Source organism: Rhamphochromis longiceps, linkage group LG11 (genome assembly GCF_057381845.1).
Source record: "Rhamphochromis longiceps isolate RC_006_pf linkage group LG11, R_longiceps_female_GT1.1, whole genome shotgun sequence".
Taxonomy (NCBI): Eukaryota; Metazoa; Chordata; class Actinopteri; order Cichliformes; family Cichlidae; genus Rhamphochromis; species Rhamphochromis longiceps.
Window position 1 is genome coordinate 28,972,062 of NC_140567.1, and position 27,888 is coordinate 28,999,949.

Genomic DNA, 27,888 nt, shown 5'->3' on the forward strand with positions numbered 1-27,888 from the left:
TTTAGACTAATGGTGCACAGTATAAATTTTTTTTGGGTAGTTAACAGTGGTATTGTCAAGATGTAATATATCTCAGCTTAACAAAATGAAATGTTAACAAGGAGAAAACATCACGTTTGCAGAAAGCTGCATTTCCAAAGATGATTTCAAGCATATGATGATTTGCTGAAGAGGGTTACGACCTGTCCAGAGATCACATCTGCCATATATTTGAAATCATCTTTGCTGTCCATTTTCTCCAAATGTGACATTTTATCCTTGGAAATGTTGACGTTTGGACTAATTCAGCAGATTTTCTTTGCTTTTACTTGGTTAATGTCTCTCTGTTATTGAATTACTATCAGTCATCGTGGCAGAGTGAAGCTGAGAGGCTGGAACTTCCTCTGGGGGGTTTTAGAGCTGGTGCATATTCATTCCACTTCCATAGGAAAATCTGTCTCACCATCCTCTTCGTCTTTCGGATGCTCGATGTCAGTAGGTGGATCGAGGATGCTGTGGGTTTTTGTTTTTTTAAATGAGTCTTTAATTTCTTTAAACATAAGAGTGCTGGCACAGATTCATATAGAGTGCCAAATGTAAGCAGAGTATCAAAAATATTGCACAAAACCAACCTGAGCCCTCTGCCCCAGCATCGTCGCATGACTGAGGGATAAATCAGACTGCTTTCCTCTAACTAAGAAACATCAGTGGTAACATGAGCAGCAGGCGAACCTGAGACCGGCAACTCTAAACTTCAGCAGTTTTCTGAATTGCACATCGATGTTGTCAGTGTGCTAATTTCCCAGATGTGCTTATTTCTACACATTACATTTAACCGCAACAATCAGGTGAGATTTAGCAATATTAGTCCCTGATCTGTCTTAATGCAACTTCTCCACATGTAGCAGAGCTTTAAAAAACACTAAAGTAATGCAATATTTATACTTTTAATTTTATTTGGGCTTATTTTTTTCAAACTTTTTCCCCCCGTTTCTGCATTTATTTCTATCAAAACTGCAACAAAAACATATTAGCATCACACATATTAGTGCATTAGGTAAGAATGGGCGTGCCTGCATTGGGCCAAAACATACTTTGCTGACTTTGGCCTGAAATAAAATAGGTTTCCCACTGGAGGTGGTACTGACAAAATGTTTACATCTAGTGTAGCTCATGTCTGTGTTTTGTGATGTTTCTGACTGGATTTTTCACTCTGTGCTTAGCTTTAATTATCAAATGAAGATTAAGCTTTTTTTTTTAATTTATTATTATTTTTATTAAACCTGTTTTTTACTTACTGTCTGTACAGATGCAGATTAGTTGCCATATAAGCAGCTGTTTCCTGGAGCTGCCTGTATATTTGTTTCTATCCTGTTTTTTAGACATTACTGAGTAGTGTGGCACAGTGCGTCCTCTGCTGGTCATATTTGTAACTGTTCTTGGTGGGGTTGCTGCTGTATGAGACTGATCTCGTTTAATTTATTGAGGAGAAACTTCAGTACATCTCCAATATGTCAAAGGGAGAACTTTTCAGAAATGATTCTCTAAAAACCATAATTTTGATCACGCATCTGCACATAAATGGGAGATTAATTCCAACACTTTATTACCCAGAAACGTTTAAATCAGATCACTTATTAGTAGATAACCTACTGGCTGTATCTATATCTGACCCAGGCTATGGTGCTATTAAGGAGGGATGGTGACTCTACCCCACAACAACAACATCTGGAACACAGAGAGCAGAATATGTAAATGCATACCACCAGCGGACCTGATCAAAACCAGGTTTAACCAAGTGGAACACAAAATAAATCTTCAGAAGTTCCATATTTAATGTGAAAAAAATATTTACAAATGTGACTTGTTTATGAAAACACAGTGTAGAAGGTCTGTTTGGTCTTTTTGTCATAGTTTACACACAATCTTAGATAATTTACAGTTTCAATAACAAAAAATATTTTTTGTTTAAAAAAAAAGTACATTTCTAAAATAACATGCTTGATAGTAAAGCGGCTTCATAGCTAAAGAAAACGCATTAAGGACACTCACCCTGTTCTTCCAGTCATTACATCAGTGTAAACATATAGTTATGGCTGTCACGTATAAAAACTCTTAAAATGTGATGTCAGATGTTAATATGATGTTTTCTTCTAGTGCATAGTGTTTTTAAGCAGTGTAAGAAACTTTTCTATGAACAGTGGATCAATGGCAGTCCTCGATGATCCAAATAAAAAGAACACAGTGGAAAATACAGAAAGTCAAAACAAAGCACACAAGGAAAAAGTAAACCACATATGTTAATTAAGTCATACATAACTGCCCCATCATGTTCAAAATGAATGCTTCAATGGGCACATTTTCATCTGCATAGCCTTAAAGCAACACTACACATAAACAGCAGGAGGAGCCATTTCACACAAATTCAGCCCTAAAGAGAGCTCAAAGTAAAAAAAAAAAAAAAAAAGAAGGCTAAAAATCCAACAAATCAATGTTCGGGTCCCTAAAAAGTAACTGTTCTCTACAACAAATCAGTAAAAATCTGCTTCCTGAGTGACACAAGAATTTTAGAGTTTAAAACAGGACCTGAGTGCAGCTTCATGCTCCTACGGGGCTGGAGAAAGGAAGATGTTGAAGAACACAGCAAAGAGAACAAAGATTGTGTAGCCCACTATACAAATCCAGAAACGTGGATCTTTGAGTAGCTTCTCATTGTAAGCACTGAAGAAGACGTAGCCGACGGTCATCCCTGCCACAATTCCTCCAAAGTGAGCAACAAAGGACACCTAAGAGAAAAGACGACATTTAGTCTTTCACTCTATTTACAATGTAGTCACGCTACTGCCCCCCACCCCCACTGGAAAGCGACTCAGAAAACTTGCAAGACCAGTTTAATAACCAAATAAAAAGGTTGTGTTCTGGTTGTGTGGAAAGCTTTGGCATGTTTTGCACAGAGGAGCGCGTATCGGCATGAATAATCAAGTTTCAGCAAGAGCTACTGAGCTCGTCTGTAGCCACAAGGAAGTAATGCTATCACAAAACAAGCTTGCTGCTGGGGGAGGTTAGCTGACTTAGCTGGATCTGTCTTGAGGCATCTTCTGTGTCAGAGGAGATTAACAAAAGGCCCTGTTTGTTTATGGCTTTTGCACAGCAGCAGCAAAATCATACCTGTAAACCATCTTCATATTTGACAAATCTTCTGTAGAAGGCAAACCCGAAATCTAAACCAACTGGGAAAAAGCAAACAGTTTTAAATCAAATGTTTCTGAAGGTAATTTCCTCAGGTACAAAAACACAAACAGGCCAAAACACAGCTAGGAGAACCTACCAAAGACCACAATGAAGAGGATACGAAACACTCCAAGGAGAGGAATCATCTCTCTGAAATTCTGTAGATTGAAGCAAACACCAGATCAATACTTAGATTTAAACTTAACACAGTAATTTACATCTGCCATATATTTGTAAGTAAAAGGGGCATTGGATGATCAGAAATGTAAATGTACAGCTATTTTGTTTTTCTCTATTTTTGGTCATAAAAAATTTAATTACTAATATCAAATAAAAATTCACCTAATGAGGTCAGCGCATGTACAAATAATCCTTATGAGCCAAAAGCATTCCCAGAGCTCTAAATGCTCCGTTTCATCATGACCACTTTGTATGATGTAAAATGAAAGCTGATAACTTGAATGTGGTCATTTCAGACAGACAGCAGTGGCTGTCAGTAGCTAGCACAAACGCTCTGTTTGCAGAGGTCAGCCAGTGATAAGAAAGCTGCCTTAAAAGGACTGAACCTAAAATGGCTTGTTTCAAAGAGGGGATGAACTAAGGGACTGTCCTAAGGCCCAATGTAGGGCTAAAAAGAATTTACACTGTTCACTATGTAAAGTTACTACCACTGCATCCAACAACAAAATCATGGAAAAGGAAAAGAACAGAATAGTTCCCCTTTAATTAAACAAGCTGTGCGAACTATTGCTATGAACACATCACTCACTTCCTCTCGTTGATTTCCAAAGTCATCCTATAGACTACCATCCAATGTTGCCCAGTTAGATTTAGAGATGGACCGATCCGATATTACGTATCGGTATCGGTCCGATACTGATCTAAATTACTGGATCGGATATCGGAGAAAAATAAAAAATGTAATCCGATCCATTAAATATCACGAAAGCACCTCACAAAACTTGCAACACGCCATAACTCGCCTCCGAACGTTAGCACGTCGGAGCAGTATGCATCACGTGATAGAGCGGCTGTGGCATGGGGACCTGTGGTGGTCTGGATAGCATGTGGAGCTTCGCTAGCAACCTGGCATTTCATCTCCGACAAAGTTATCCCCGAGAGAAGTAAAGCAAGTGTGTAAGTCCATCTCTGAATGTTTGTAAAGCATTCCTGCGTTAAGCTTAACAAACGATATATGGAGCGACTGCCTCTCCTGCTGCTACTTCAATCATGAAACTGCTTAACGATCAGCTGATCGGCTTTTCTGTCGGGAGTCCGTCTCTCTTGTTTGTTTTTGGCCCACTTTGCACCAGAAAGAGTAAACCAGCGGCTGAACAACAGCAGCACGTTTAAGCTTGATCAGCTGTTGTTAGAATTTATTTAATATTACTTTCTACTCCAGGATCTTTTTCTACAGCTGACGGCTGGTAACTGTGCAGGGGCGGATCTAGCAAAGTTTAGCCAGGGGGGCCGATAGGGCATTAACTGGGAAAAGGGGGCACAAAGACATACTTTTCTTTCTTATTCTCATTTAAAATGTCTAGCTTTTAATCAATAATTATCTGACACCCAAAGTTTTAATTTGATGTAAAATGAATAGAAGTCAATTACTGTATATAGTGACTATTAAGTCTAATATATATACCCTAGTAAGCTATAGTACTTTTTCCTTTGGGAAGGTACCATCTGTGCAGTCTGCAATTTTGTTGAAGAAAGATGTTGAATCTATTTAATTATTCTTGAAAAATAATTGATTTCTGTGCATTTTTTTTCACACTGCATCAAATTAAGGTTGATTACGTCGATTAAGCATCATGAGGTGGAGCATGAGGGGTGGTTCCCTATTTTTTATTTATTTTTGTTGTTGCTGGGAGTTGAAACCCTATTAGTTAGGTTGCTTAATATTTACGCTAAGTACTCTTTAAAATACCAGAATAGGGAGGATGGTGTAGGTTTGAGTTTATTAGATTGATCAGTATTGCTGAACTATGAAATATTTTTTTTTGCATACAGGTATAACAGAATAGCTTTAGTGTAGTTGTTGTTTTAAACTTGAGTATGAACTTATACAAAATGCAGCAAGATATTTTAAAAAACAGTTTTGTTGATTAAAAAACACTATATCGGATTCATATCGGTATCGGCAGATATCCAAATTTATGATATCGGTATCGGACATAAAAAAGTGGTATCGTGCCATCTCTAGTTAGATTCTCCCCCTGACACTACTTCCTCTTTTTCAGATTGCACCTTCTGCTTAAGATACAGTCCACCTGTGTGCACCTTCCTCCACTCATATGTTGTTGTTTTTTTGCAGTAGGTATTCACCACAACCATTTCCATCCTTTTTGCAAAATCCACCACGATCTGTTTTTCTGCATTTCTGTCCTTGATACCACATCTATGAACACTTCAGCTCTTTTCCCTTCAGCTATGTATCTAATCAAGCCTGATCCAATCACCAATATCTACCGCTCTGACTTAAATCTCTTCACCCAACTTATTCCCAAATTCTTCTTTCTCTTCTGACACCCAACCTGTGGGGCATATGCACTGACAAAATTCAACATTACTACTTCAATTTCTAGTCTTTACCTACAAGACTAACCTGTAGATCATTTCTCTTTACTACCTACACCATATTGCATTGTCACATGAAAAGAAAATACAGATTTCCTGATGAACTGCTGATGAACTTACCACCACAGCGTTCATGAAGTAACCACCGAGTAGGGCATAAACACCCCCAGAAGCCCCCACCAAGGCACTGAGAGGGTCAAAAATGGAACTGGCCAGAGACCCTAAGGGAGAAACATGCACAGCTTTAACACTCAAACACAAACATGAACAGGAAAATTAACTTCAGAAAGGCTGAGTCTCAGGAAGGGAGGCTTGCTGACATCTGGTAGTTAGAGTCCCAGAGGACTGGGGTCATGGACAGAGCCGTCTCTGCCATACTGCCTAGGAAAGTAGACATCGTGATGCTTTGGCTTGGCCCTGCCATTGCAACGACTATTCCACACAAGTTTGTGAAGTGGAGAATATCCCTGATTGGACATCATATATCAAGATTAAGGACCTATACCTGGATTAAGAGTCACATCTGGGCAGATAACATCAGACTTGTACGATTATAACTGGACGATAGTCCCAGATTAGCCTCAGGGACATAGCAGCAATCCAATTTAAAGCCAGACCAAACCATCATGGCACTTTGTGTGTCCTCTATCCTCTTTCAGTATTCCACCAGCAGGTGGTTCTCTGTTTTGAGGCTGTTAAGTGAAAGAAAAAAGGTAATTCTCACCTGCAAGAACACCAGAAAGATAAACCATCCCCACTTCAAATCCTTTGTGCACCAGCTCCAGTGCGATTCCTACCACCAGTTGCATCAACAGGTTGCCCAAAATGTGCTGCACACTAGAAAATACAAAGTAGGCAATAAGTTCTTGGCCATTGAGATACAGGACAGCATGATGGACAAAATAGCATGAACACAGACAGTTCTTTTTTAGATCGCTCATTCTGAAGTGTTAAGCCTGTTTAAACTGGTTTTATTAGTAAATCAGTTCCACAAATGTTACTTTAAGAGACTAAACTTGGTTTGTTTGTTTCTGCACATTGTTCCAGAAGGATACTAAAGCAGTTTGCAGGCCAGATTCAAAGCAATATACAGTGCGTTTATTCATGGGGGGAAAAAAGCCAGGGCAACAACACACCTCAGGTAAGTATTTTTAATTGTTTTGGACAATAAGAGTGTCCGTGGCAATAAGCTCTATATGATTTTGTCTACACACAGCATACACTTCATTGTTGCTTTTGGTCTTTTCAGAGGTTTTTGTTACAGAATATCACCCGCCTTAAACCTTAGGGTTTGTTTTTTTCAGTCAGAGCTGGTTAGACTGTTGTTCCTCTTTGCTAATAGCTTTCCTGTGGAGTCATGATGTTTGGTTTTCCAGTCTTTCTGCAGCTTATGCACTAATGACTTCTTTCTTGCTGCATCCAGTACATTTGCAGTGGTTTTACAGCCATGCCAGACAATTACTACCAAGATTCCATGCAACTCTTTAACATGACCTGAAGCTCAACTTGAGTTTGCATGCTATCCATGTGCCTGCACTGGTTTCCTCTTTGGGGGGGGGGGGCTCAAAATGAAATTGGTTGTAGGTGTGGGAGGTGTGACTGTCTGCCTCTCTCTGTGCTATCCTTGTAATAAACCTTTGATCTGTCCAGGGTGTGCCCCCATTCTCGACCCATGGCAGCTGGGATAATATTAGTTATCCATCTTCATGAAAAATTACTCACCTCTGTGGTGAGTAATTTTGAAGGGCTACTGCTGCAGCTAAAAGCTCAACGTTAAAAAACACAAGACAGGATGCTTTAGGCAAAACCTGCAATCTCAAAAGTGACCGCTGGGTTTAATTACCACCCGTGAGTGAGTTTTATCCACATTTTTTTAAAATGTTTTTCTGGGGGGTTTTGCACTGATTAGAGCCTCACTCGTGTAATTAACATATTTAAAAGCTCTACCCATGCTTACCCGGCGTGGACAAACATGTAGGAGATAAAGCGCCATGCCTCGTTCCGGCATTCAGGCTTGTAGGTTAAAGGGCTGTTCCAGATGCCTTCATCCAGGGTCACCCACTGTTTCTGTGGCTTCCACACAGCATAGTAGATAAATACAGCCAGCTGATGAATGAAATAGGGTAGATACAAAACATTAGACATGAAGTATGAGAGTCTAAAACACTGTAGAAAAGATATCAGGGTCAAGCTAAATCTAATAGCTGTGAAAAAAACAAAAGGATGAGAGAATTAGACATACAGATGTTGAGGTTTGCTTTACAGAGACATGTTTCCCACTAACTTGACCTCAAAACTCCTCCCAGTCTGATGATACAAAGAGTCTACATGGTTATATCTCTATGAGTATAAAGCAACAACACGCTGAGAAAGTATCCATGGGCATTCAAATGCAGCAACACTGGACATCTGTGAGCCACAAAGAGAGCTGTTCATTCCTAAGTTTGAACAAGGCAACATGCAAACAGAGGCAACAGGCTTCACACCAGCTCTCACATTACAATATAACCAAGTAGAAAACTGACTTGGTTATCTCACAAGCCCTGATGTGCTCACAGAAACTGAAGCATAAACAGACAATCTATACTGCACAGCAAGCCACATACAACTAAGCCTTTAAAAATACTCCAAAGGACACTAAAAAAGTGAAGAGATCCAGTTAAGTGACTTCAAGGAGCAAAGGTGAATCCTAACAAACACCACTCAGCTACAGCTGCCAATCAAAGTACCAACACGCCTAACTCCAGTATCCAGATAGGCGAGTTATACTGAAATTCACCACCTCTAGTGTTGTTGTGACGGGGGACAGTATCTGCACAGACCAGGCTGTAAACATGAAAGTTGGGCATTTTAACATGGGAGCTTTGTTACATGTGGCCAAGTAGAGGAAGTCTTCCTCTTGGCACTTTGTGGCTCTTTAATTTTCAGCCCCGGAAATTGAGGCTGGTATGTAAACAAGCTCGGTGGCGTTAGCTCCCAGGTTAGCACTCCACCCTCTTGTCTAAATATGATCACTTCCCGCTCCAAAAAACCAAAATGGCAGAAGCCATAAAGTTCTGGCAACAAGGCCAGAAAGAGGAGCTCACATTGGCACTATGAGAGCTTACAGTGATGTGTGTTTAACATAGAGGCGATTTTAAATACACTCCCTGTAACCTTGACTTAATAATGTACATCATAAATAACTCTTTGAGGTCAGAGTAAATCAACTGATGAGCTACCAAATTCCACTGGATGTTTTTTATTTAACTGAATCTGAATGAAAGACACACTGGCTTTCTGTGGAAAAGCTTCTTCCAGCAGTGAAGCTCAGTGTAACCTGAAGCTACCGCTGTTTTCACTGATAACAATGACTTGATGAATCTGGACATTCAGAGGAGGCAGTGCAGATGTTGAAAGACATGGAAAGAAAGAAATGCCCAACAAAGCTTCTCAGTTTAAGGCTTCATCTTTGTGAAAACACACATTTTCAAAGATATACAAACAGTCAAATAAGACACAAATAATTTCTCATTAATATCTGCTATCCTATCCAATTCAATCCAACTTTATTTATAAAGTACTTTTAAAAAGCCAGCACAGGACCAAAGAACTGTACAGTAAATAAGTTAAGAACAAAAGAACAACAAAACAGTACTATTAACAGTTACCCTGAATGTATTTAATACTAATGTAAACCAAAATCACTGTCCTAGTGCCTGTACAGTATCAGTGTGTGCATATGCAGAACTACCTCTGCAATACTGATGAGGATGATGAAGATGGGGGGTGGAAAGCAGTTGGCACGTTCCAGGTACTTTTCGCGCAAGTGTTCTGGGAGCATCCATTTGGAGACAAGACGGTGGAACTTCTCAAAACATCCCATCTCCAAGACACCATCTGGTTGCTCCTCTTCATCCCCCGGCTGCCTCTCATCCGTTTCCACAGGAAACGGCTCCTGCTGCTCCAGGTCATCGTCCGCCATCACTGCTCCAGCCCTGAGTTAAAAGTGAATTCTAAGTTAGTGTAAAAGAAATTTGAGTACTACTGGAAGCAGGAGCTGCGTTTTAAGCTTTTAAAATGTGGATGGAAATTAATTTAATAAATAGTATGTGGTCATTTCACATCTATTTATGTCTTGACAGCCACGTTCTGTTAGATTCTCTTTTGCTTTCATAACTACCTGAGTTTTTTGTCACACAGAGCTAGAAACACCTGCCTCTGCGAGTTTAGCCCATATTGCCAAGAAAAGATCCCTCACACCATTAATCCACCAGCAGGCTGAATCGTTGACACAAGGCCAGATGGATCCATGCTTTCATTTTGCATTTTTATTTTTGTTTACACCCAGTAGCCGATCCTATTTTCCTCTGACACCAACAATTATTATAATTCTCTTCTCTTTCCCCCCCTCAGACTTCTTTAGATTTCATTTAGTTTTAAAGGTCTAGTTTCTTGTTTCAGTTTCGCTCCGATTATTGAGGAATATTTAGGTTTATTTTTTCTCCTTATATCCGGAAGTTTTTCGGGAGACGACACTTAACAGGTTTTGAAAAAGGAACCAAAACAAACACATCGTTTTGTGAAGGCAGCTGACTCTCAGTCATGTCTCAGAACAAGTAAACATCCAATATTCAATAAAGCCTCCTCCGGGTTGTGCGCAAGAAAATTGACTAAAGAAATGTTTTACTTAGATCAGTTATGTTTCAGCTGATTATTTCAGCCTTGTTTACAAGAGCTGGCCTGAAGCTGGGTGTCGTCTTTAATCGTGCAGTTCAACTACATGAAATACACTGAAGGTTACTGTAAGCATTAAACTAACTTTTAAGACTATAGGCTGAGATTCTAATTTATTATTATTAATAATGTTATTTTATGGCACTTCCTTCCGTGTTGCCTACATTTTGACCTACAACTGATCTCACAGCACAGTAACAGTGCAGGGTTACCGGGTGCTGTAGCATTTCCTGTTTTCTGGGCGAAGTCAGATTTTTAGGGCTCGGTGACTGTCGGCATTAAGAGGCTTTGGATTACATTCGCGCTCGTATCTTCTTGGATAGCTGCGTAAAATAAATACATAAAATAAATTGATCATCACGAACTTTGTCTAACTCACCTTAACCTTCAACAGGAAGAGAGAAGATGGCTCCAGGCGGTGCCAAAGAGACAAATACCGACTTCTCCAAACTAAATCAAACGACTCCAAGTCCTGAATGAAAGAGCTGATCGGTGAGAACTGGAGTTAAACAGTAACCTACAGCAATGTTTTGTGGGGTTTTTCTCCCCCTGTTTATCTTAGTCCGGCCATGCTTTCGGGCGACCCGCAGAGCTGCCTTCTTCAGACTGACCCTCCCTAAGAGACTGAAAGAAAACGCTTAAGCCCTTGTTGATAATTATAGGCCTTTCATTGCTTTTTTCCTGCAGGAAGCTTCCTTCTTCCTACGCGACATAAACAAACCCCGATGCTCCCCTTCTTCTTCCCAGGTACAGCACAGCTGTGTTTTTTCCCCCCCACAAATCCCAAGTTTCCAAACCGCGCACAAACAGCCTACCTGTTCCCCTCGTACCACACCTGCGGTCAGTGACGTCACAGACACGGTAGTGCTTCGTCCCAAGGAGCCGTGGCCTAATCCCGACCAACACTATACAACCACCCCAGCGTCCAACCACACATAGAAAAGAAAATACTCTTGAGTAGAAGCGTGGCTCATTCAAACTGATCAGTGTCAATAAACTTCACTCAGGTCAGAGACCCGCTTTAATATTGAGGTTGTAGTTCTCCCAATCTACCACAGGGGGGTGCTACAGCACGCAAATAAGGCTAATAGACGGGATTATTTTTAGAATCAACGATTACAGTAGATAAGACACCAGTTGTGAACAAGTCTTAATGGCTATACAGTTCCCATTTGAACAAGTCATCAGCTCCGAGATTTCAACATAAATAGGTTTTATTATTATTATGCATGGATGAATCTCTTTTGCTAAATTCATCAATTATACTCCATTAATCACAGCTCATCTGTATTTTTCTGTACAAAATGTCAGAAAATTCAAAAGCAAAAGCAATAAAATTCAAATTTAGTCGTTTATCTACATTTAATTATAACCCTTGTTTTGTTTTTGGAAGACAAGCCAAACCGTAGATTAAAAAACAAAAACAAAAAAAACCCCAGCAGTATTCTTCAGGATGATAATTTCCAATAACCTGTTTTAGGTTAAAATGATGTTCAACATAATTTTACTCAAAGTTCAGTCATTTAGGTGTGCAAAGAAATACATTTGAGATGATACAAAAAAAAAAAAAAAAAACATATTTTATGGTCAACATGTCACAAAAGAGCAACTATTACTGACCTTATGATGAGATGTTGTGGCTTAATGTGCACATTAATATAAATATGGAGCTTTAAAGAAACACCCAGACAACATGTTTTAGTCACAGAACTTTTATTTTTTTCAAAAGGGAGAAAAATCCACATTTTGGGTAAGTTTTGTGAGGAGGGAGGTTGGGAAAGGGGGGACAGTAAAGTGGGACAAGGTGAGAAGCAGGAGCCAGTAGATACAGCTGCTGGAAGGTTATACAGAACGGTCACAAGCCAATAAGCTTTTTCTACAGCGCTGGCAAGAGATTCAACAAACATCTGCTTTAGTGAGGAAGTCCAGAAAAGCATATTTTAAAAAAAATAAAAGAGAAGGGGAAAGAAAAAAAACAAACAAACAACAAAACAAACAAAAGATAGCGGGCTTCATACAGATTTTCTCTCAGACTTTTCTAAGTTTGGCCAGCAGCAATAATTTTGAAGTAAGAAACCAACTTCTGGATTAAAAAGTGGATAAATCATGGCACCCAAACAGTTTGAGAAGGGACGAGGGGGCGGTGATAGGGAAATAAAATGTAAATCAACTGGAAGGAGGCAGTAGAAGAGCAGCCATCTTATTAGAGGAAGCCGGGATCACACAGATGTGAGCTCAGGACACATCTGAAATACAAAATAGTTGTTATTTTAAGAGAGGCAGTCCTTTTTAACTGAGAACAGACTTAAAAACAAAGTAAATAAAGATAACAGTACTCACAACTAGCAGGTCGAGCTCCGTATCTTCGCATTATCTGGTCTTGTGTGAATTTTACAAAAGATTCATATTGTTCTGAAAAGAGAAGAGGATGGAGGTGAGGGTGTGTGCCACATTCTGCAAACATCAAATGGGTGGAGGAACGAGTCTTCATTTTCATTAAGCTAAGTACCTGAAAACTGATTCACAATCACATTTCCAGGTCTTTTAATAAAAACTGTCCATAATAAAGCATCAGTAGAACTACTAAACTTCACCGACACCGTTTTAATCAGTGTACCTCTGCTACAATCGGCTCCCTGTAGTTATGTGGAGGAGGAAAAGTCAACTTTAGAGCAGCGCAGATAACCATTACTTTGAGTTATACTCAATGGAAGGACAAAAATATCAGTAAAGTACAAACGGTTTGGCTCAGACCACAAATAGCTGCTAACAATGACATTGCCACTTTCCTAGAACTGACAGCAAGCCAGTACAAACGTAGCAACCAAGAACCCAGAGTGACGTTAAAGCAGAGTGTTTGCTGACCCCTGCAACACTGTTCTGTGTGGCTTTCGGCCTCGATAGAGCAAAGACCCTGTGTGTTCTCATTAGCACAGGCATTTGTGTTAGTGTGAGGGGCTGCACACTATGTGATAATGCACCTGGGGCCATGTCACAGAGCAATGCAAAAGTAAAGACAAGCTTAACAAGTTTTCGTTTACAGGAAGAAAAGAAGTAACGTACTTTTGTGTGCAACAGTCAACACTGCTTTTAATAAACATAATGTGTGATATGTAGCAGATCGTCTCACTTCCTGTATACAACAAGCCCAAGCTGGAATTTGGAAGTTTATAAACTCTCCAAACACTCAGGCCTGAGTCAAAACAGAGAGCGCACTTTTTTTTTTATTAAATTAACCGTTTTAAAGCAGACATACTCAAATGAATGCAGATTTGCTTTTGTTGCCAAGACATTTTATATCCTCTTTATGTCTTTGTTCCCTCCAGCTGTTATAAAATATTCATCTTGGGATTTAATAGCACATTTAAACTCCCAGGAAGCTACACACTGTAAACGCTTAGTCGTGAAAATCTGAGAAATACTAAAGACGAATGCTTGTCACATTGACTGTACATCATCCCCGGAATATAAAGGGCACTGTTCATATTAGAGTTGTTTCAATTTTATTATTAAGGAGGATTTTTTTACCTGCAAGTTTTGTATTAAGGATCTGTTCGTACTCCTCCCGGATCTTCTCCTCGTGGTCTTTGAGCAGGCGCTCACACAGGTAGCTCACCTGCCTCAGCGTAAACGAAGGCTGGTCCTTCCTTGAGGCACCTGAGGAAAAAAGCAAAACAAATCAGATCAGCTATAAATAAGGCAGAATCACATCTATGGTGCAATACCCAGTCATGGGCAGAAACATCCTCTCTAAGCTAATAGCTGCTCAGCTGGCTGCAGAATTACAGCTCTGTGTCCTCTCTCACCTCAGAAAGACCAGGAGGGTCATGCAACACTAATGCTGCCTCTTTCTGAGTCTCCCCAGCGTCTCTGCCAGGCTCAAACTGGAGCCGGCTTTAGCTCGGTGATTCATTACAAAGTGGTCTTTGAGGTCTGCTATGAGCCAGATAGACTAAAATGTTTGTAAGTCACAGTGGAGGATGGCAGAGTGGGGATGAAGGTTAAAACAGTGGCCTCGCAGACAGAAAGAGGCCAGGTTAGTAACAGTGCAGTCATTGTGATCTACGAGGTCGTCCTGCATAGAGTCACACAGCACACAGACCCAAAGCCCTGAGGCTTGGATTACACACAGTCACTGGGATTTTTTTTTTTTTTTTTACTTTATGCACCAAACTGATAATGTAACCACTGCTGAATGGAACAACTTGAAACAATGCCTGTAATTCCATCACATCTGATGCATTGCATCACATAAAATAGCAGTGGGCCAATTTTTTTTTATGGAAGCCACATCAAGCTGCACAAAGCAGACGAGGAGGGGAAAAAGTCAACTCTTTTAGTGAATCTGATCTATGAGCTTCAGATTTAATTCTATTTTATTGTATTTGTATAGTGCAAAGTCACAAGGGTCTTTTTCCTCCTGACCATGTAATAACATGACAGGTCTCTTTAAATTATGTATGTATTTAAATAATCTAATGTTAATCTAAAAAATTTTTTCCAACTGAAACACATACGTTACAGTCAACAGCACTTGGATAATATGCCCATGATGCATGTATTCTCTGTGTTCACCCAAACTTTTATCGTATCTAGTGGATAAGAGTGACTCACCAGCAGCAGGTTAGATTTGGGACAGAAGTAAAGTTATGTCAAAGGGTGATGATGATGGCGATCAACAATGATCAACGTGGCGCTGATAGAAACTGTCTAAACTGGCAAGCTATCTTATTTCACCAATGATAAAGTATATTATTGACAATGATATTAATTAAGTCCATCTTCCCCTCTATAAAACATCCACATATAACAAACACTTGCAACACTGAGGTATCTTGGCATGCATGGCTACATGTAAAGAAGCTCATGCCCTGACTCCTGTATGCTTTCAAATTGGCGTGTTTCTATGCAACAACAGGAGCACGGAGCAAGTCACCCAGCCCCACGCAGAAGTCAACATCTCTCATCAACACTTGGAAACAGTTTATCTGCCTTTCTTGAAATTGTGCAGTGAGTGTGTTGTGCAGTTGTGTGTTTTATTTATTTATTTATTTGTCTTTATGCTTACCAGAAAGGGGGGGAAAAAGGAAAAAAATGCATGGTGCAGAAAACCAAGTTTATTACGTCTCCTACCTGGTGGGGAGCTGGGAGCATTGAGAGAGGAGCTGGGGCTGGGGGCATCACTGGAGCTACAGGCCTCAGTCTGGTTGAAGGCCCCTTCCAGTTGCCGCCGCCTCTGGATCCTGCTGTACTCCTGACGGAGGTTCTGGAAGATTTGCTCTGCGGGGGGCAAACAGGAAACAAGAAAAACAGGATTAAAAACTTACTCACACATGCTCCCAACACTGAGACATTTGATCGTAGAAATGATGGTCAGTGTAAATTATCTAGAAGTATTTGATGCAAACTTTAAATGTCCACATTTAAATAGCAGAATAAGCCAACTTTTGTTTTTCGCACATAGATTTGTTCCAGGAAAAAACCCTGCTTATTTTCATTAATCTGTTCTGTTGTTAAATTCAAGATCAACCACAAAGCAAAGTTAATATAATCCAGCAAAAAAACAAAAAAAACAAAAGAAAAAAACCCAGGAGAAAAAAACAAAAACAAACACTTTCCATGTGTTCTCTGTTAGCCAATATAGGCTAAAATATTGACAGAAGGAACAGATGTGCACTAGATTGACATTAATAACATGACTAACACAGCTGTAACACATACACAGCCAAACAAGGTCTTTTTTGGTTTTTAAATCTTATGACTATCATTTTCACTTCTCTTTCATACAGTTTCCATAATAGCAGTGTGTGAAGCCAAGTTACAACTAGTGCAAATGCTCAGACCTAAACAGCAACAGAAATCACTTCTTTACCAAGGTACCCAACCATTGTCCTTCTATAGTCTGTTTAGCAGTTTTTGTGAAAATGCAGTACAAAGTGATTAGTATTGTTGTACAAGCTGCATGAGTCATGCATTTTTAGCCTAAGAGAAACATAAGTACAGTAACAGGCCAGCTATATACTGTGCATCTATAAGTCAGTCTTATCAAAAAATATTACTTGGCACCAGTATATTAATGCAAGTAAGAAAAATGTGCTGCTTTTTAAGGTTTACCATCTGACACTTTCAGGTTGTTAGTTGGACAAAATAATCCCAAACACAATACCTCAAGTTCACCTTGACATGAAAGGTAAAAAAGTGTCACACTCTACTAATTCATGGATGTCCATCTCTTCCTTAAGTTGTGTCACAACAAGTAAATTTTGTTCCTGTACAGTATCTAAGAACTTATCGACTAGCACCTTTCCTCAGAATGAAGTCTATGTTAATCTGCTGTCCAGTGTTAAAAACAGCTAATATCATGGCCTGCATGCTCACATAACAAGTGGCGGGGTGGGGTGAGATCTACACAGGGGCCTGAAACTGAGCTGATAACAGAATATAGAGAGAGTAAAGTTTTCTGTAAGTCGAATAAGATAAAGTCTCGACACACTCTGCATCTCTATATGAGGAAAAGTGCCTTGTTTATTTTGGCTGGGGATAGAGTAAGAAGCCATTCTTTCACTTCAACCCACTCATCAATATGCTTGTTTAGACCTGAGGAGACCCAGAGGATTTACTGCGTTCTATACGGTTGTGCGGTGAACTGTTGTCCTCCGAGATGCATCCTCCTGTTGGATGTAGTCGCGCCTCTAAACCCTCTGAGCATAAACACCATCAGACCAATCTAGAAGGCACTTTTTTTGTTTAGCGACTAATAAAACATCGTCACTGCAAACAGAACAATGTCATCTTACAGGCAACAGAGGCTCTGCAGCTTCGTATCAGCTGTATGAAGAGAAAAGGGATGTGGGACAATGTTTAAGCAGATCACTGTTTTGATGCCATTTAAAAACCACTGAAGTTGAAGAAGTTTGACAACAAACTGCAGAAACGGCAAAATGCTGAAGCTGTCCTGAAGACAAATCAAACATCAAGTTATATTAGTTGCTGAAAAATAAAGTGTGAAATGAACTAAACATTCAACAACCTGGCAGGGTTTTATGGAGGCCCAAAAGTAAAGGATGTGCTGAAAGGAAAAAACAGAATTAATAATTTTTATCATGGCAAACTTAATTCTTGGAAGCCAAAAGAATAGCTGAAATTATTTTTTTAGCCTTTACTATGAGTTATACCAAGTGCCACTTGGTAGATCTACAGATCTCCACGAACCAGTTTACTAGGGGAAACCTTCCACTTGTAAAGGGAACTCAAACTGACATTTGATCAAACAAAGCCTGCATGAATATGTGTGAGAAGACAAGGCCAGACGCTTAAAGTCAAATGTGTTGAAGAGTTCAAATGGACTGGTTCTTATATAGCACTTTTCTAGTCTACTTCAGCACTCAAAGCTCTTTATACAACAACTCATTCACCTATTCATACAGACAGTCATATGAGTGCTACTTTTTATAGCCAAGTACTTTCTAACATTCACATTGACTGAACATATATGAAGACTGAACTTGGGGTTTAGTACCTTGCCCAAGGATACTCTGGCAAGCAGACTGAAACAGCCAGGGATTGAACCACCAACCTTCCAATTAGCCGATGATCCACTCAACCACAGTCACTCCAAAAACCTTAGCCATTTAATATCATCAATTAAGAGTATCAGTGAGAACACAATCCTCTGAGTGCATGCTTTGTATGCATACAGTATCCACTGATTAGGGCTGGGCGATATATCGAGTTTTTTGAAAATATCGATATATTTTCATACAAGATATAAGATGTGACAATATCGTTTATATCGATATAGTCTATGTTACGTTATAATTATACTTGTGGAGCCGCAGGTTTGCCTCTCTTTCGTCCACTTTTGTCTCTACGCAACGTTACTCGGCCTCGCCTCTCCTTCACTGAACACAACTCCGCCTCCCCCATAGCTTCACCTGCAGGCAATGACAAGATGAAAGCGGAAAATCTCCGTTAGCGAGTTACCGCGGATCGCCCCGTGCGTGGGGCTGGACGGCGTCAAAGTGTTAGCGAGCTAACCGCGCTAACGACATGCAGCCCGAAGGGGCTGCACGGCCTAAAATCCTTTCATTTTCTCAAAACTCGACAGTGCGCCTTATGTATGAATTCTTGTTGTGCTTACTGACCGCGAACCGATTTTATGTGGTACACAGCGTTCAGCAATCTGTCAAAAAATGTTTTAATATGACTTTGCTAACCTACGGAGCTGCACCGCTTGATGTCGGAGGATTACGGCTACCGGGGAGGAGCCTCGCGGAGTGATACGTACTGTGCTTCAACGTAATATTACCGTACTGTGTGTGTATAAGGACCACAAATGGCACCTGTTCAGAGACGTGGTGCAGCTGTGAAATCTGTCTCTTTGTTATTACGCTCAGCGTCTGTTAGTTTACATTTTGACTGCACAATTGTGAGCTTTTTGTTATGCACAAAAACAACATTTTCTTTTATTTATGGACCATGATTATTTAATAAATGCTGATAATTTATTTTTGAGTAATTTCTTCATGTACATCTACGCTGTATGTAAATAAAAGTGCCCGTGTGACATCTGGGACACAGTGTGACTAAGAACTCTCTTTTTGTTCTTAACTTACGGCTTTAAAAAAAAAAAAAAAAAATCGAGATATATATCTTATATCGCCATCCAGCTAAAAAATATCGAGATATGAATTTTGGGTCATATCGCCCAGCCCTACCACTGATCACTGGTCTTTTCATCTAAATGACAAGTGAAACCCCTCTCCTGCTGTATGTCACTTAAAGCTTTGCCAACTGCCAGTGCCTCAACAGGGTTGCTTGGCAACAATGACCCTGCCACAACTAGACCAAGCAATCAATCACAGAGACTTCCGGAAGCCAGAGCAACACTGTAGAGAAGCTGAAGGGCTAAGCAGTGAATATGCAGAAGATCGGCTAGACATGGACATGGTGGAGAGAAAACAAAGCTGACTCACTTCATTTTACCCTCCACCCGTAAAGGGCGGTAGGGGAGGTAGGTTTCAAATATCTCGAATGTTAGGAAGTAGGTTGTGATGTAAGATTATACTCTCCACGTCCACGAGTTCACCAGCATCTGCTCAGGTCAGAACCACGTAAATATTATCGCACAGTAAGCACGAGGGTCTGTGCAGATGTCTGTATGCCTGTTTGTTTTTTGTGACTCCACTGACATCCATGTGCCCCAGGTGGTGGACTTCAAAGAAGTCTAACAAGAATGACTACTCGGTCATCAGGTCTCCAGGTAACCATGTCCATAAGAGAGTATTACCAAGGCTTTACTGGTAGGGAGGTTTCTGATGACTAATTAACTAGTCATTTAACATAGAGATCAGACTTTCTAACATCAGACTACTCAACTAATATAAAACAACACCCAAAGCATTCAAAACACTAATTAGTAAAGTTAAAAAACAAAAGCAGTATTTTGTATGTATTTTTTGAAGCTATCCAAAACCTTTATTTTTCTTGTTAATCATGTTTTAAAAGTTGCTGCACTTTGTGTCACATATAATGTAGAAAACACAATGTGAGATTGGTTGGCAGAGTTTAGCTAAGTAGAAACTAGTTACATGCAATACACTCTCATTGCTTCTATCTCACTCATCATGCCAATAGTTGGCTAGTGCTCTGCCAGTAAAAACAAATGCATTTCCTTGTGTTTGTAGCTCTGAAAACACTAGTATGGAGTAGGGCTGAACGATTATGGAAAATAATCTAATTGCGATTTTTTGCCCCAATATTGCGATTGCGATGCGATATGCGATTATTTTTTAAGGTCTTTGTCTTCTGTATTATTAAACAAAGACAAGCAATACATCATATAGTATGGCCAATACTATATTACATTAATTTTAAACTGTTCTTTCCTGGAAGAGACCTCTGTTATGATGACATGAGGTGATGCATGAATTGATGACTGACATTTTTATTTAACTTCTTCAATCACAACAGTATATTTGAACATACACAATAGTTTATTTTTAGCTTACAAACATCTGAGCATAAAGTGCTGACAAGGAACCCTGGTGTAAACATTAAAATGAAAGTCAGTACAATGCAGATTGCAGAAATATACATAAAAAAAATCAGTGGCTTTACCACACTCAGTTTTTCGACATCTGTGAACTACTAGACAGTCATTCAATTAAAAAATAATATTAAATAAATAAAACTAATAAATAAAAAATACACACATCTTACTGATCTCTGCAGTCAGTAACATTACACATAAAGTGCAAACATAATAGCAATTGTATAAACACACACACAAACACGCCTTTAAAATTTAAAGGCGTGAAATTGGACGGTCTAGCCTTCTGAATCAGAAGGCTAGTTCTGATTAGCGTCACCGCTGTCTCGGTGGAGTTTAATAAACTCGGCCGTCTGCTTCTTGCTATCTAAAATATAACCAGACACTGGCGTAAATTCTCGACTGTCTCATACTTCTGTTTAATAAGTTTTCTGTTTGACGTTTAGTCAGCTGTGTGAAAACCAAGGAGGAACCCACCCGGGGGATTAATAAAGTTTTATTTTATCTAATCTAATAACTTTAATCTCAGCCAAACCGATTTACTCACGAACAAACAAAACACTGAAAAAAGCCCAACAATAACATTTTTAGGTTGTCTAAGTGACTTATATATTACGTTTAACCCGAGCAGCGAAACTCCGCGGTGATCTGAAAATGATGTGCCAGGAGTTGTGCCGTTCTCGGCCGCATCAGTAACCCTCGAGCTCCCGGCTAGCTGTCGAGCTGGTGGGTAGCAGACGCCTCTGAAAACGTCGAAGCACTTTTGCAAATATGGGATATCTTGATAAACCGAGCAGATATTTGATGTTTACACAACTACTTTCTCGCCTGAAAATATTTTAAAAGTTTATTTTGTGACCCAGAAAGATTAGTATGAGTAATTTTAAAACTTAGTAGCGGCCGCCATTGTTGGAAACTGGAGTTTGGCTGGGCCGCGCTATGAATTCTGGGATATGGTAGTAATTTGGACAGCCTTCGGCGCGTCGCTGTGACGTAATCGGTCTACAAATGCGGCCTCAGGAGGATGCAGCCCATGAATTTGGACATGTCCAGAGTATAATCGCAGCCTTTGCGGTTAGAAAATTGCACTTGATCATGTCGCGATATTATCGCAAATGCGATATATCGTTCAGCCCTAGTATGGAGTTGGCCCCTTCTCCCTGCAATTCAGAAAACATAGGTGCTGTTCAAAATTTAGTAGCTCCAAGTCCAACATCAACAGCTTGGCTGCCTAGTGACGGCAGACACGCCAATTCACAGTATGCAAACAACAACAACCCCAACTACAGCGGGTACTCAGTGCAGTACTACAAATCAGGCTTTTGGATATTCCCAGAACTTTGATATTTTCTTTACTTCAGACTTTGTGAAAAGTCTTAACGACATATAACTACAGCATGTTAAAATGAAAACAATACACTACCAAGATAATGTGGTTTTTTTTTTATTGTCTATACAATGCATAAAAATAACCTATAATACATTAAAACAAGTAAAGAAGAACAAAAAAAAAAGGCAAAAATTCTCTATTTATTCTCTCTTAATATTTAATATTTGCTCTTATAGTCTGCACTACAAGTTGTTTTGATATAGTGACTCTGGTAAGTGAAAATGGTGTGGGGATCTGTTTAAAGCGCCTACATGTTTTGGTAGCAGTGTATCAATGTAATTGAATAAAATCACCATATTGGTACTTTTTCCTACCAATACTAGCCCTTTTATGTCTATGCATTTAGGTCAGTACAGACACTCTGATAAATAGGCTTCATTTAACACCAGTACAGAGTTTACTCCTGCACAGAAACACAATGGCGCCTTAACTACATTCAGACTGTGTTTTGGTGCATAGTCATACCCGAAGACCCATTCTGAGCCAGGAAAGACCCTGATATATTGTCTAATAGTATGCTAAATGTTCTTTTTTATGGTTATCACTTGAACTATGACCTGGGAAGCTTTCTGCCCAACCTATAAATTAACAGTGCCACACAGTTTATCCTTTTAAGTAACGCCTCTCAAGAAAACACTCCGCTCATTTGTCATCTTCGGGAATTTCACAGAAGTACAAGCCCAGACTGGCAGAGGAGAAGAGGTGTCCTATCTACAGTATGAAATGAAATTGCTTAAAGATCCACTGGCAACGTCCAATCCTGTTTTCTTGCCTTCTCGTCTGCACACGAGAGAACCTGACTAGCTGGAAAACATGTGCGGGTAGAGTTGGGTGGGAGGGATGACAGTTGACCTTTCGTTAAATACAAAGCTGCTTTCGCTTAGCACACCACATCAGAAAGGCAGCCTTGCAGAGCTGCTCCCATGGGAGGCCTCTTTCAGGGAAGATGAGCTTAGTATCAGGTATCTGGACTTTGTGTCTCTAAAGCAGGAAAATCTTCATTACTCCAAGCTCCTGAACTCTAATTCTTTTACAACACAGCCACGCTGTAATTACAAAACAAAATAAACAAATCAGCAGAAGAAGAAAAAGACTGTTTTTAACTGCCCCGTCTTCCCTCAAAACGAAAAACACTCCTGATTCTTTGGCTAGTTTCTGCTAATATTTACAGAGATCAAACACATTTCACAGCAAGCCAACCACCATAAACACCTGTATCTATGAGGAACAGGGCAGCTTCGCCTTATCTCTGACAAATATCATGCACTGCCCCCAGCCTCATCATACAATAATGTGTACAATGAAGCACATTTTTTCCTTACAGTCCAGACAACAGCAACAACAGAGACCCCTTTGTCAGAGATTGCGTCCTAACCAAACCTCAATGAGGTTTAGATCAACATTTTACATACAATTTCAGTATAAACTAATGTAACCCACACAAAGTACTGATGTAGGGCATTAAAAAAACAAACAACCCAAAAAACTGTTTTCTTTGCTCGAACTGACCATGAGGAAGTGTTACTGAAAGTAAATTCATGGTACCTCATTTATGTCCCTTTGCATGAGTCCCCCAAAGTGTTAACATTTTGTTGCGTTTTTATGAGAAACCGGGAGCATGAAAGCTAGCTGAAACTCCATCTTGAATCTTTTCAACAGAAGCTCAAATGTGTGCATTTAACCTTACTGCACAATGAGATTAGTTCTTATTTGATCATTTTTAAACTTGTCCTACCTTTCCACACAAGTCAATTGAATCCCAAGTTGCTGTGCACCATGAATTTATGTTCCATAGCACACGCAACAAGATGATCAGCCCATTCACACTTTGAATTTAGCAATTTGTGACAGATGACAGCAGTTCATTGAAGAAGAATTATAGAAAACACCTTGCATTATTGTTGCACTAATAAGCGCTGCTGCCTGCAAGCAGTAAAATGTTCAGTACATTTTTGCTATACATATAATTATCACAAATTATCACCCAGATGGTTTTCTATAGCTGTGTCCAAAACCAAGGACTGCATCCTCCTGAGGACGCATTTGTAGACCGATTAGGCTGTCCAAATTCGTAGACTCCTCCAAATGCAGCCGACAAATGCGTCGTCCTTTTCCCCGAATTTGAAGGATGGGTTGGGTGTGTCCTTCGTGGCCCACCATATCCCAGAAATCATAGCGCGGCCCAGCCAAACTCCAGTTTCCGGCAATGGCGGCCACTACTAAGTTTTAAAATTACTCTTATTAATCTTTCTGGGTCACAAAATAAACTTAACATATTTTCAGTATTTCAGTATTATTTTCAGTATTATTATTTCAGTATATTACAGTATCTACCCAAGAGGAACTGATAGCAAATGGAGGAAAAGTACCCAAAGGCAGACACAAGTAGAAGTTCTATATTAAGCTTTAGCTCTTATCAGTCATACATATTAAGCCAATCAGGAAGCAAATGTAGGTATTTGCTCACTTGTTTCCAAAACTTTCTATTAGGTCAGACTGAGACATAATCCTGGGGTGTTTAAATTAAAACTGAAAGCTAAATTCCAAAGAGTTGTGTTCAAACAATACTAGACAAACGTGCAGCCCAGCAGGCATACTGTGCAAACTGGGAGTCGCGTTGGTTTAATGTTCTGATGAATACAACCCTGACTAATAGCATATTTCTTTTTTCGAATATCACTCGGTTTTAACATCATCCATGTTGCTGTTCCAAGGAGGAAAAGAAAATGAAAACAGACATGCACACCCACTCAGTAGTTAGGTCAAGTAACACAATCCCAGCAAGAAACAGCAATAATAGCTATAATGATCAAGTCAAATCGTGTTCCAGCTGCTTAATAACTCAAGTAAAAATAATAATTAAGCCTTTTTTTATTAAAACTACTTCATGGAGGAGACAACTGGGCCAACAACAGTGACCTGGTGAATTTGATTTTCTCAGTTCTGGTAATTTTACTTTTGTGTTTTATAGCTAAAACCTTTCTAGTGAGTTCCAAACTGTTCAATAAGGAGTAAAAGCCTTGAATTTCTACATATCAGGAGCAGTTTTTGGGGTTCAGTATTTGCCAAATGATAGGCAAAAAAAGAACACTTTATCTGCCTCCTGAGTCACATTTGTGTTTAAATCCAAAAAATCTAGGGGTTTATAATTGTGTGGTTTTCTGCAAGTTAGAGAGCTAAATTAATCTTGCAATCTTTTTTTTTGGCAGAATTAACCGATTGATTAGGCCTCATGCTGCCATCCTGCCAAATATCACTGACTGGCACATACATTAAGGCTACTTGATGCAGTGGATATACACAAGCAATTAGTCTGGGCCTATTTGTGCACCCCACACACCCATCCAAGACTCACAGTGGATGGAGCTGCATTTTCAAATCAATGGGAGAGTGAAGTACAGGCATAAAGGAAATGAACAATGCCTTCCTCCATGCCTGAGGAGGAAAAGAAATGGTTGTGGTGCATAATGGTAACCCCCACCTCAATACAACACAATTGTGGCACTCTGGCATTGAAACTAAGGAACATTACCCAGGCACCTCCTAATTAATAGTCTGCAATGATGTGGCTGCTGCTGTGATGCCATTTGTCTGCAGGAGAGCCAACGAGCAGGGGTTAAAGAAGAAAGATCTGTTGAGTCCTTTCAGTCCAGTTTTAGTTAAACGAATTAAAGTTTAATGGAATATATTAAATAATTGAACGTGGTAACACGGCTGAAGATTGTCTGAGCAAAGCTTGTAAAAGGGCGTCATGTTTATTCAACTTCCCCTATCGCCATAGACTGTTTGAATTAGCCAAGCGAACAACTCTGGATCTAATTTTTTTTTTCACGGACAAAACAAATTTAGCCAATGTAAGCCAGCTCAGCAAAGAATAGGACGAAAACGGAGAGCTGCAGTGACGCCACAAGCCCCATACTTACAGAGTCGCTTCTACTTTTCGGTGCCTATACTGATTCATTATGATTGGTAACGAGATCTGTTCTGGTAAATCAGCGACGACATTCCCTTTTCCTGACGTTAGCTGAGGTAAGCTAACATTTAGCCTCCAACCCCCATTCAAGTAGCTAGCTATCCATTCCACTCCACCCAAACCCCCTCCCCCATGACACCCACCCTGAAAGGGAGAAAAAGCCGTCAAATTTGGTCTAAATCCATACCTGGAGTGAGCCTGTGTTCGCCGCCAGTAGCCGGAGGAGACATCGAATGCGCCGGGCTGTCGACCGCGGGACGGAGGCTGCATCTTTGAGGGGACGGAGTGCTAGAAGTCCCCGGTAGTGGATTGCACCTTCTCCGCTTGGGAGACTGGGGACTGAGGAGGGCCTCAAACTCCATCGACCGCTTTAACGTAGCTCCACAAGCCATTATAGCTAAACAAAACGGAAAATAATAAGCAGGAAGAAAAACGACCCGCAAACGCTGGGCTTTAAACGCTCGTGCGTGTGTACGTTTAACGTTCCTCGGTTTTCTTCTTCGCCTTTCTTCCGCTCCACAACAACGGATTTTCTTCTCTCAGTAGTAAAGCAACTGCCGACCCTGCCTGCTGAATTTTTAAAACGTCACAAAGCCAGAGCCTACCATTACCGGAAATAGGGGGGTCTTCAAATATTTACAACGAATCTTTCTGTGTTTTTTCGCAGATTTGAAATGTAATTCTTATCCAGAATTGCTTTTGTAATGTCTTGATTAATTCTAACTAGATTAATTTGTCGTTTTCACTTTTTTAATACGGCGCTTCTAGGCTGCGTTTTCCGGCTGTCTTACCCTGTTGTTGATGTTGATGCCGTTCCCTTGAACTTAAATTCAAGGTTCACGAGACGTCTCGCCGTAGAGTTCAGGTAAATTAGGTATTTTAAAAACGGACCCCAAATTTTTTACCGACATATGGAAAAATTTAGATTTAATATTTAGGTTAGGTTTAAATAGGTTTAATAATTAGGTTAAGTAACAGTTTAGAGCATAAATTCTCTACAACTGAGCTTTATTGTCACACACACACACTATCTATCTAAATTTAATCTGCTATGTCTTGCATTCAAACATTTGCGCACAGAGATAGTTTGCTATCTGATCTCTTAAAACACATCAGTGACCAAGCACAGACTCGGCAATAAGTAACCTATCCATGATTGCATTAGTAACTTTGGCAAGACTGAAAGAAAAGGTTTAAAAGGTTTACAAGATAATACTGAGGCCTGCTATGATATGTGGTTTGGAGATGATGGCACTAACAAAAAGACTGGAGGCCGAGCAGAGTTGAAGATACTAAGACTTTCAGTATTGGAAATAAGTATATCAGAGGTATAACATTAGAGAGGCCAGGCTAAGATGGCTTGGATATGTGCAGAGAAGAGATACCGAATATGTATTGGAAAAGGCTGTTGAACATGGAGACAAAAAGAGGAAGACCACAGAGAAAGTTCATGGATGTAGTAAAGGGTGAGATGGAGGCAGATGATGATGACGTAAATCTTTAAAAATGTATTAATTTCCTCCACTGTTGTATTCTTCATTTGTTTATTGTCAAGTTTCCAATCATTGTATTGCATTTTCCTCAACAATATAAGAATTTTATAAATACCACCTGATTGTATAACACTTTCCACCAAATCTTTATAAAATAACTTTATTTGTTTATATATTGCAAGGCTATAACTTTAGACTAGTTTAAAATGAATGTATACATATGATCATCCTTTACATTAAATTTTTGCTAATGATTAAAATTTTAATTTGATTAAATCGATGGCTCCCAACAGTTCCAGTTTTGCTTGGAGTGACAATAAAGCTCATCTTATATTATGTAAAAGAAAATGACCAAGAAATAACCATTTTGTTTTTGCATTCTTTTTTGCAGTTCTCATTTTGTCTTTCCTTTACAGCTGTGTGTTTTCATGCTTCTCTACAACTCACTCCCTTAGAGGTGGGGGTAGGTTTACTT

The 27,888-nt window shown here is 39.6% G+C and overlaps 2 protein-coding genes across 4 annotated transcripts; both read right to left on the reverse strand.

Annotated features, from left to right (window-relative positions):
* Positions 1-2,123: 2,123 nt before the first annotated feature.
* Positions 2,124-11,468, reverse strand: rhbdl2 (rhomboid, veinlet-like 2 (Drosophila)). Of its 3 annotated transcripts, none has more exons than XM_085423505.1 (8): positions 11,322-11,468; positions 9,524-9,767; positions 7,748-7,896; positions 6,515-6,627; positions 5,911-6,011; positions 3,308-3,368; positions 3,148-3,209; positions 2,124-2,765 (listed from the first exon to the last, which is right to left on the reverse strand). In XM_085423505.1, the coding sequence occupies exons 2-8, from the start codon at positions 9,752-9,754 to the stop codon at positions 2,586-2,588; spliced, it is 897 nt and encodes a 298-aa protein (XP_085279631.1). In that variant the 5' UTR covers positions 9,755-9,767; positions 11,322-11,468; the 3' UTR covers positions 2,124-2,585. The 3 variants fall into 3 exon arrangements, with proteins under 3 accessions (XP_085279631.1, XP_085279630.1, XP_085279629.1); XM_085423504.1 differs by lacking the exon at positions 11,322-11,468 and adding an exon at positions 11,028-11,315; XM_085423503.1 differs by lacking the exon at positions 11,322-11,468 and adding an exon at positions 10,886-11,315.
* Positions 11,469-12,202: 734 nt separating this feature from the next.
* Positions 12,203-26,500, reverse strand: akirin1 (akirin 1). Its single transcript, XM_085423506.1, has 5 exons — positions 26,108-26,500; positions 15,640-15,786; positions 14,035-14,163; positions 12,847-12,918; positions 12,203-12,752 (listed from the first exon to the last, which is right to left on the reverse strand). Exons 1-5 carry the CDS (start codon positions 26,310-26,312, stop codon positions 12,742-12,744), a joined length of 564 nt encoding a protein of 187 aa, XP_085279632.1. The 5' UTR covers positions 26,313-26,500; the 3' UTR covers positions 12,203-12,741.
* Between the last annotated feature and the right edge of the window lie 1,388 nt (positions 26,501-27,888).

Bases quoted from the DNA above. Each gene is read 5' to 3' on its own strand.
- rhbdl2 (XM_085423505.1), bottom strand. From the start codon at position 9,754: ATGGCGGACGATGACCTGGAGCAGCAGGAGCCGTTTCCTGTGGAAACG. The intron at 6,012-6,514 runs GTGAGAATTACC...TTTCTCCCTTAG, and splicing joins TCTTTCTGGTGTTCTTGCAG to GGTCTCTGGCCAGTTCCATT. The intron at 3,369-5,910 runs GTAAGTTCATCA...TTCAATCTACAG, and splicing joins ACTTCATGAACGCTGTGGTG to AATTTCAGAGAGATGATTCC.
- akirin1 (XM_085423506.1), bottom strand. From the start codon at position 26,312: ATGGCTTGTGGAGCTACGTTAAAGCGGTCGATGGAGTTTGAGGCCCTC. The intron at 14,164-15,639 runs GTAGGAGACGTA...TTTTTTCCTCAG, and splicing joins TGCTCCCAGCTCCCCACCAG to GTGCCTCAAGGAAGGACCAG. The intron at 12,919-14,034 runs GTAAAAAAATCC...TTCTCTTTTCAG, and splicing joins CCTTAATACAAAACTTGCAG to AACAATATGAATCTTTTGTA.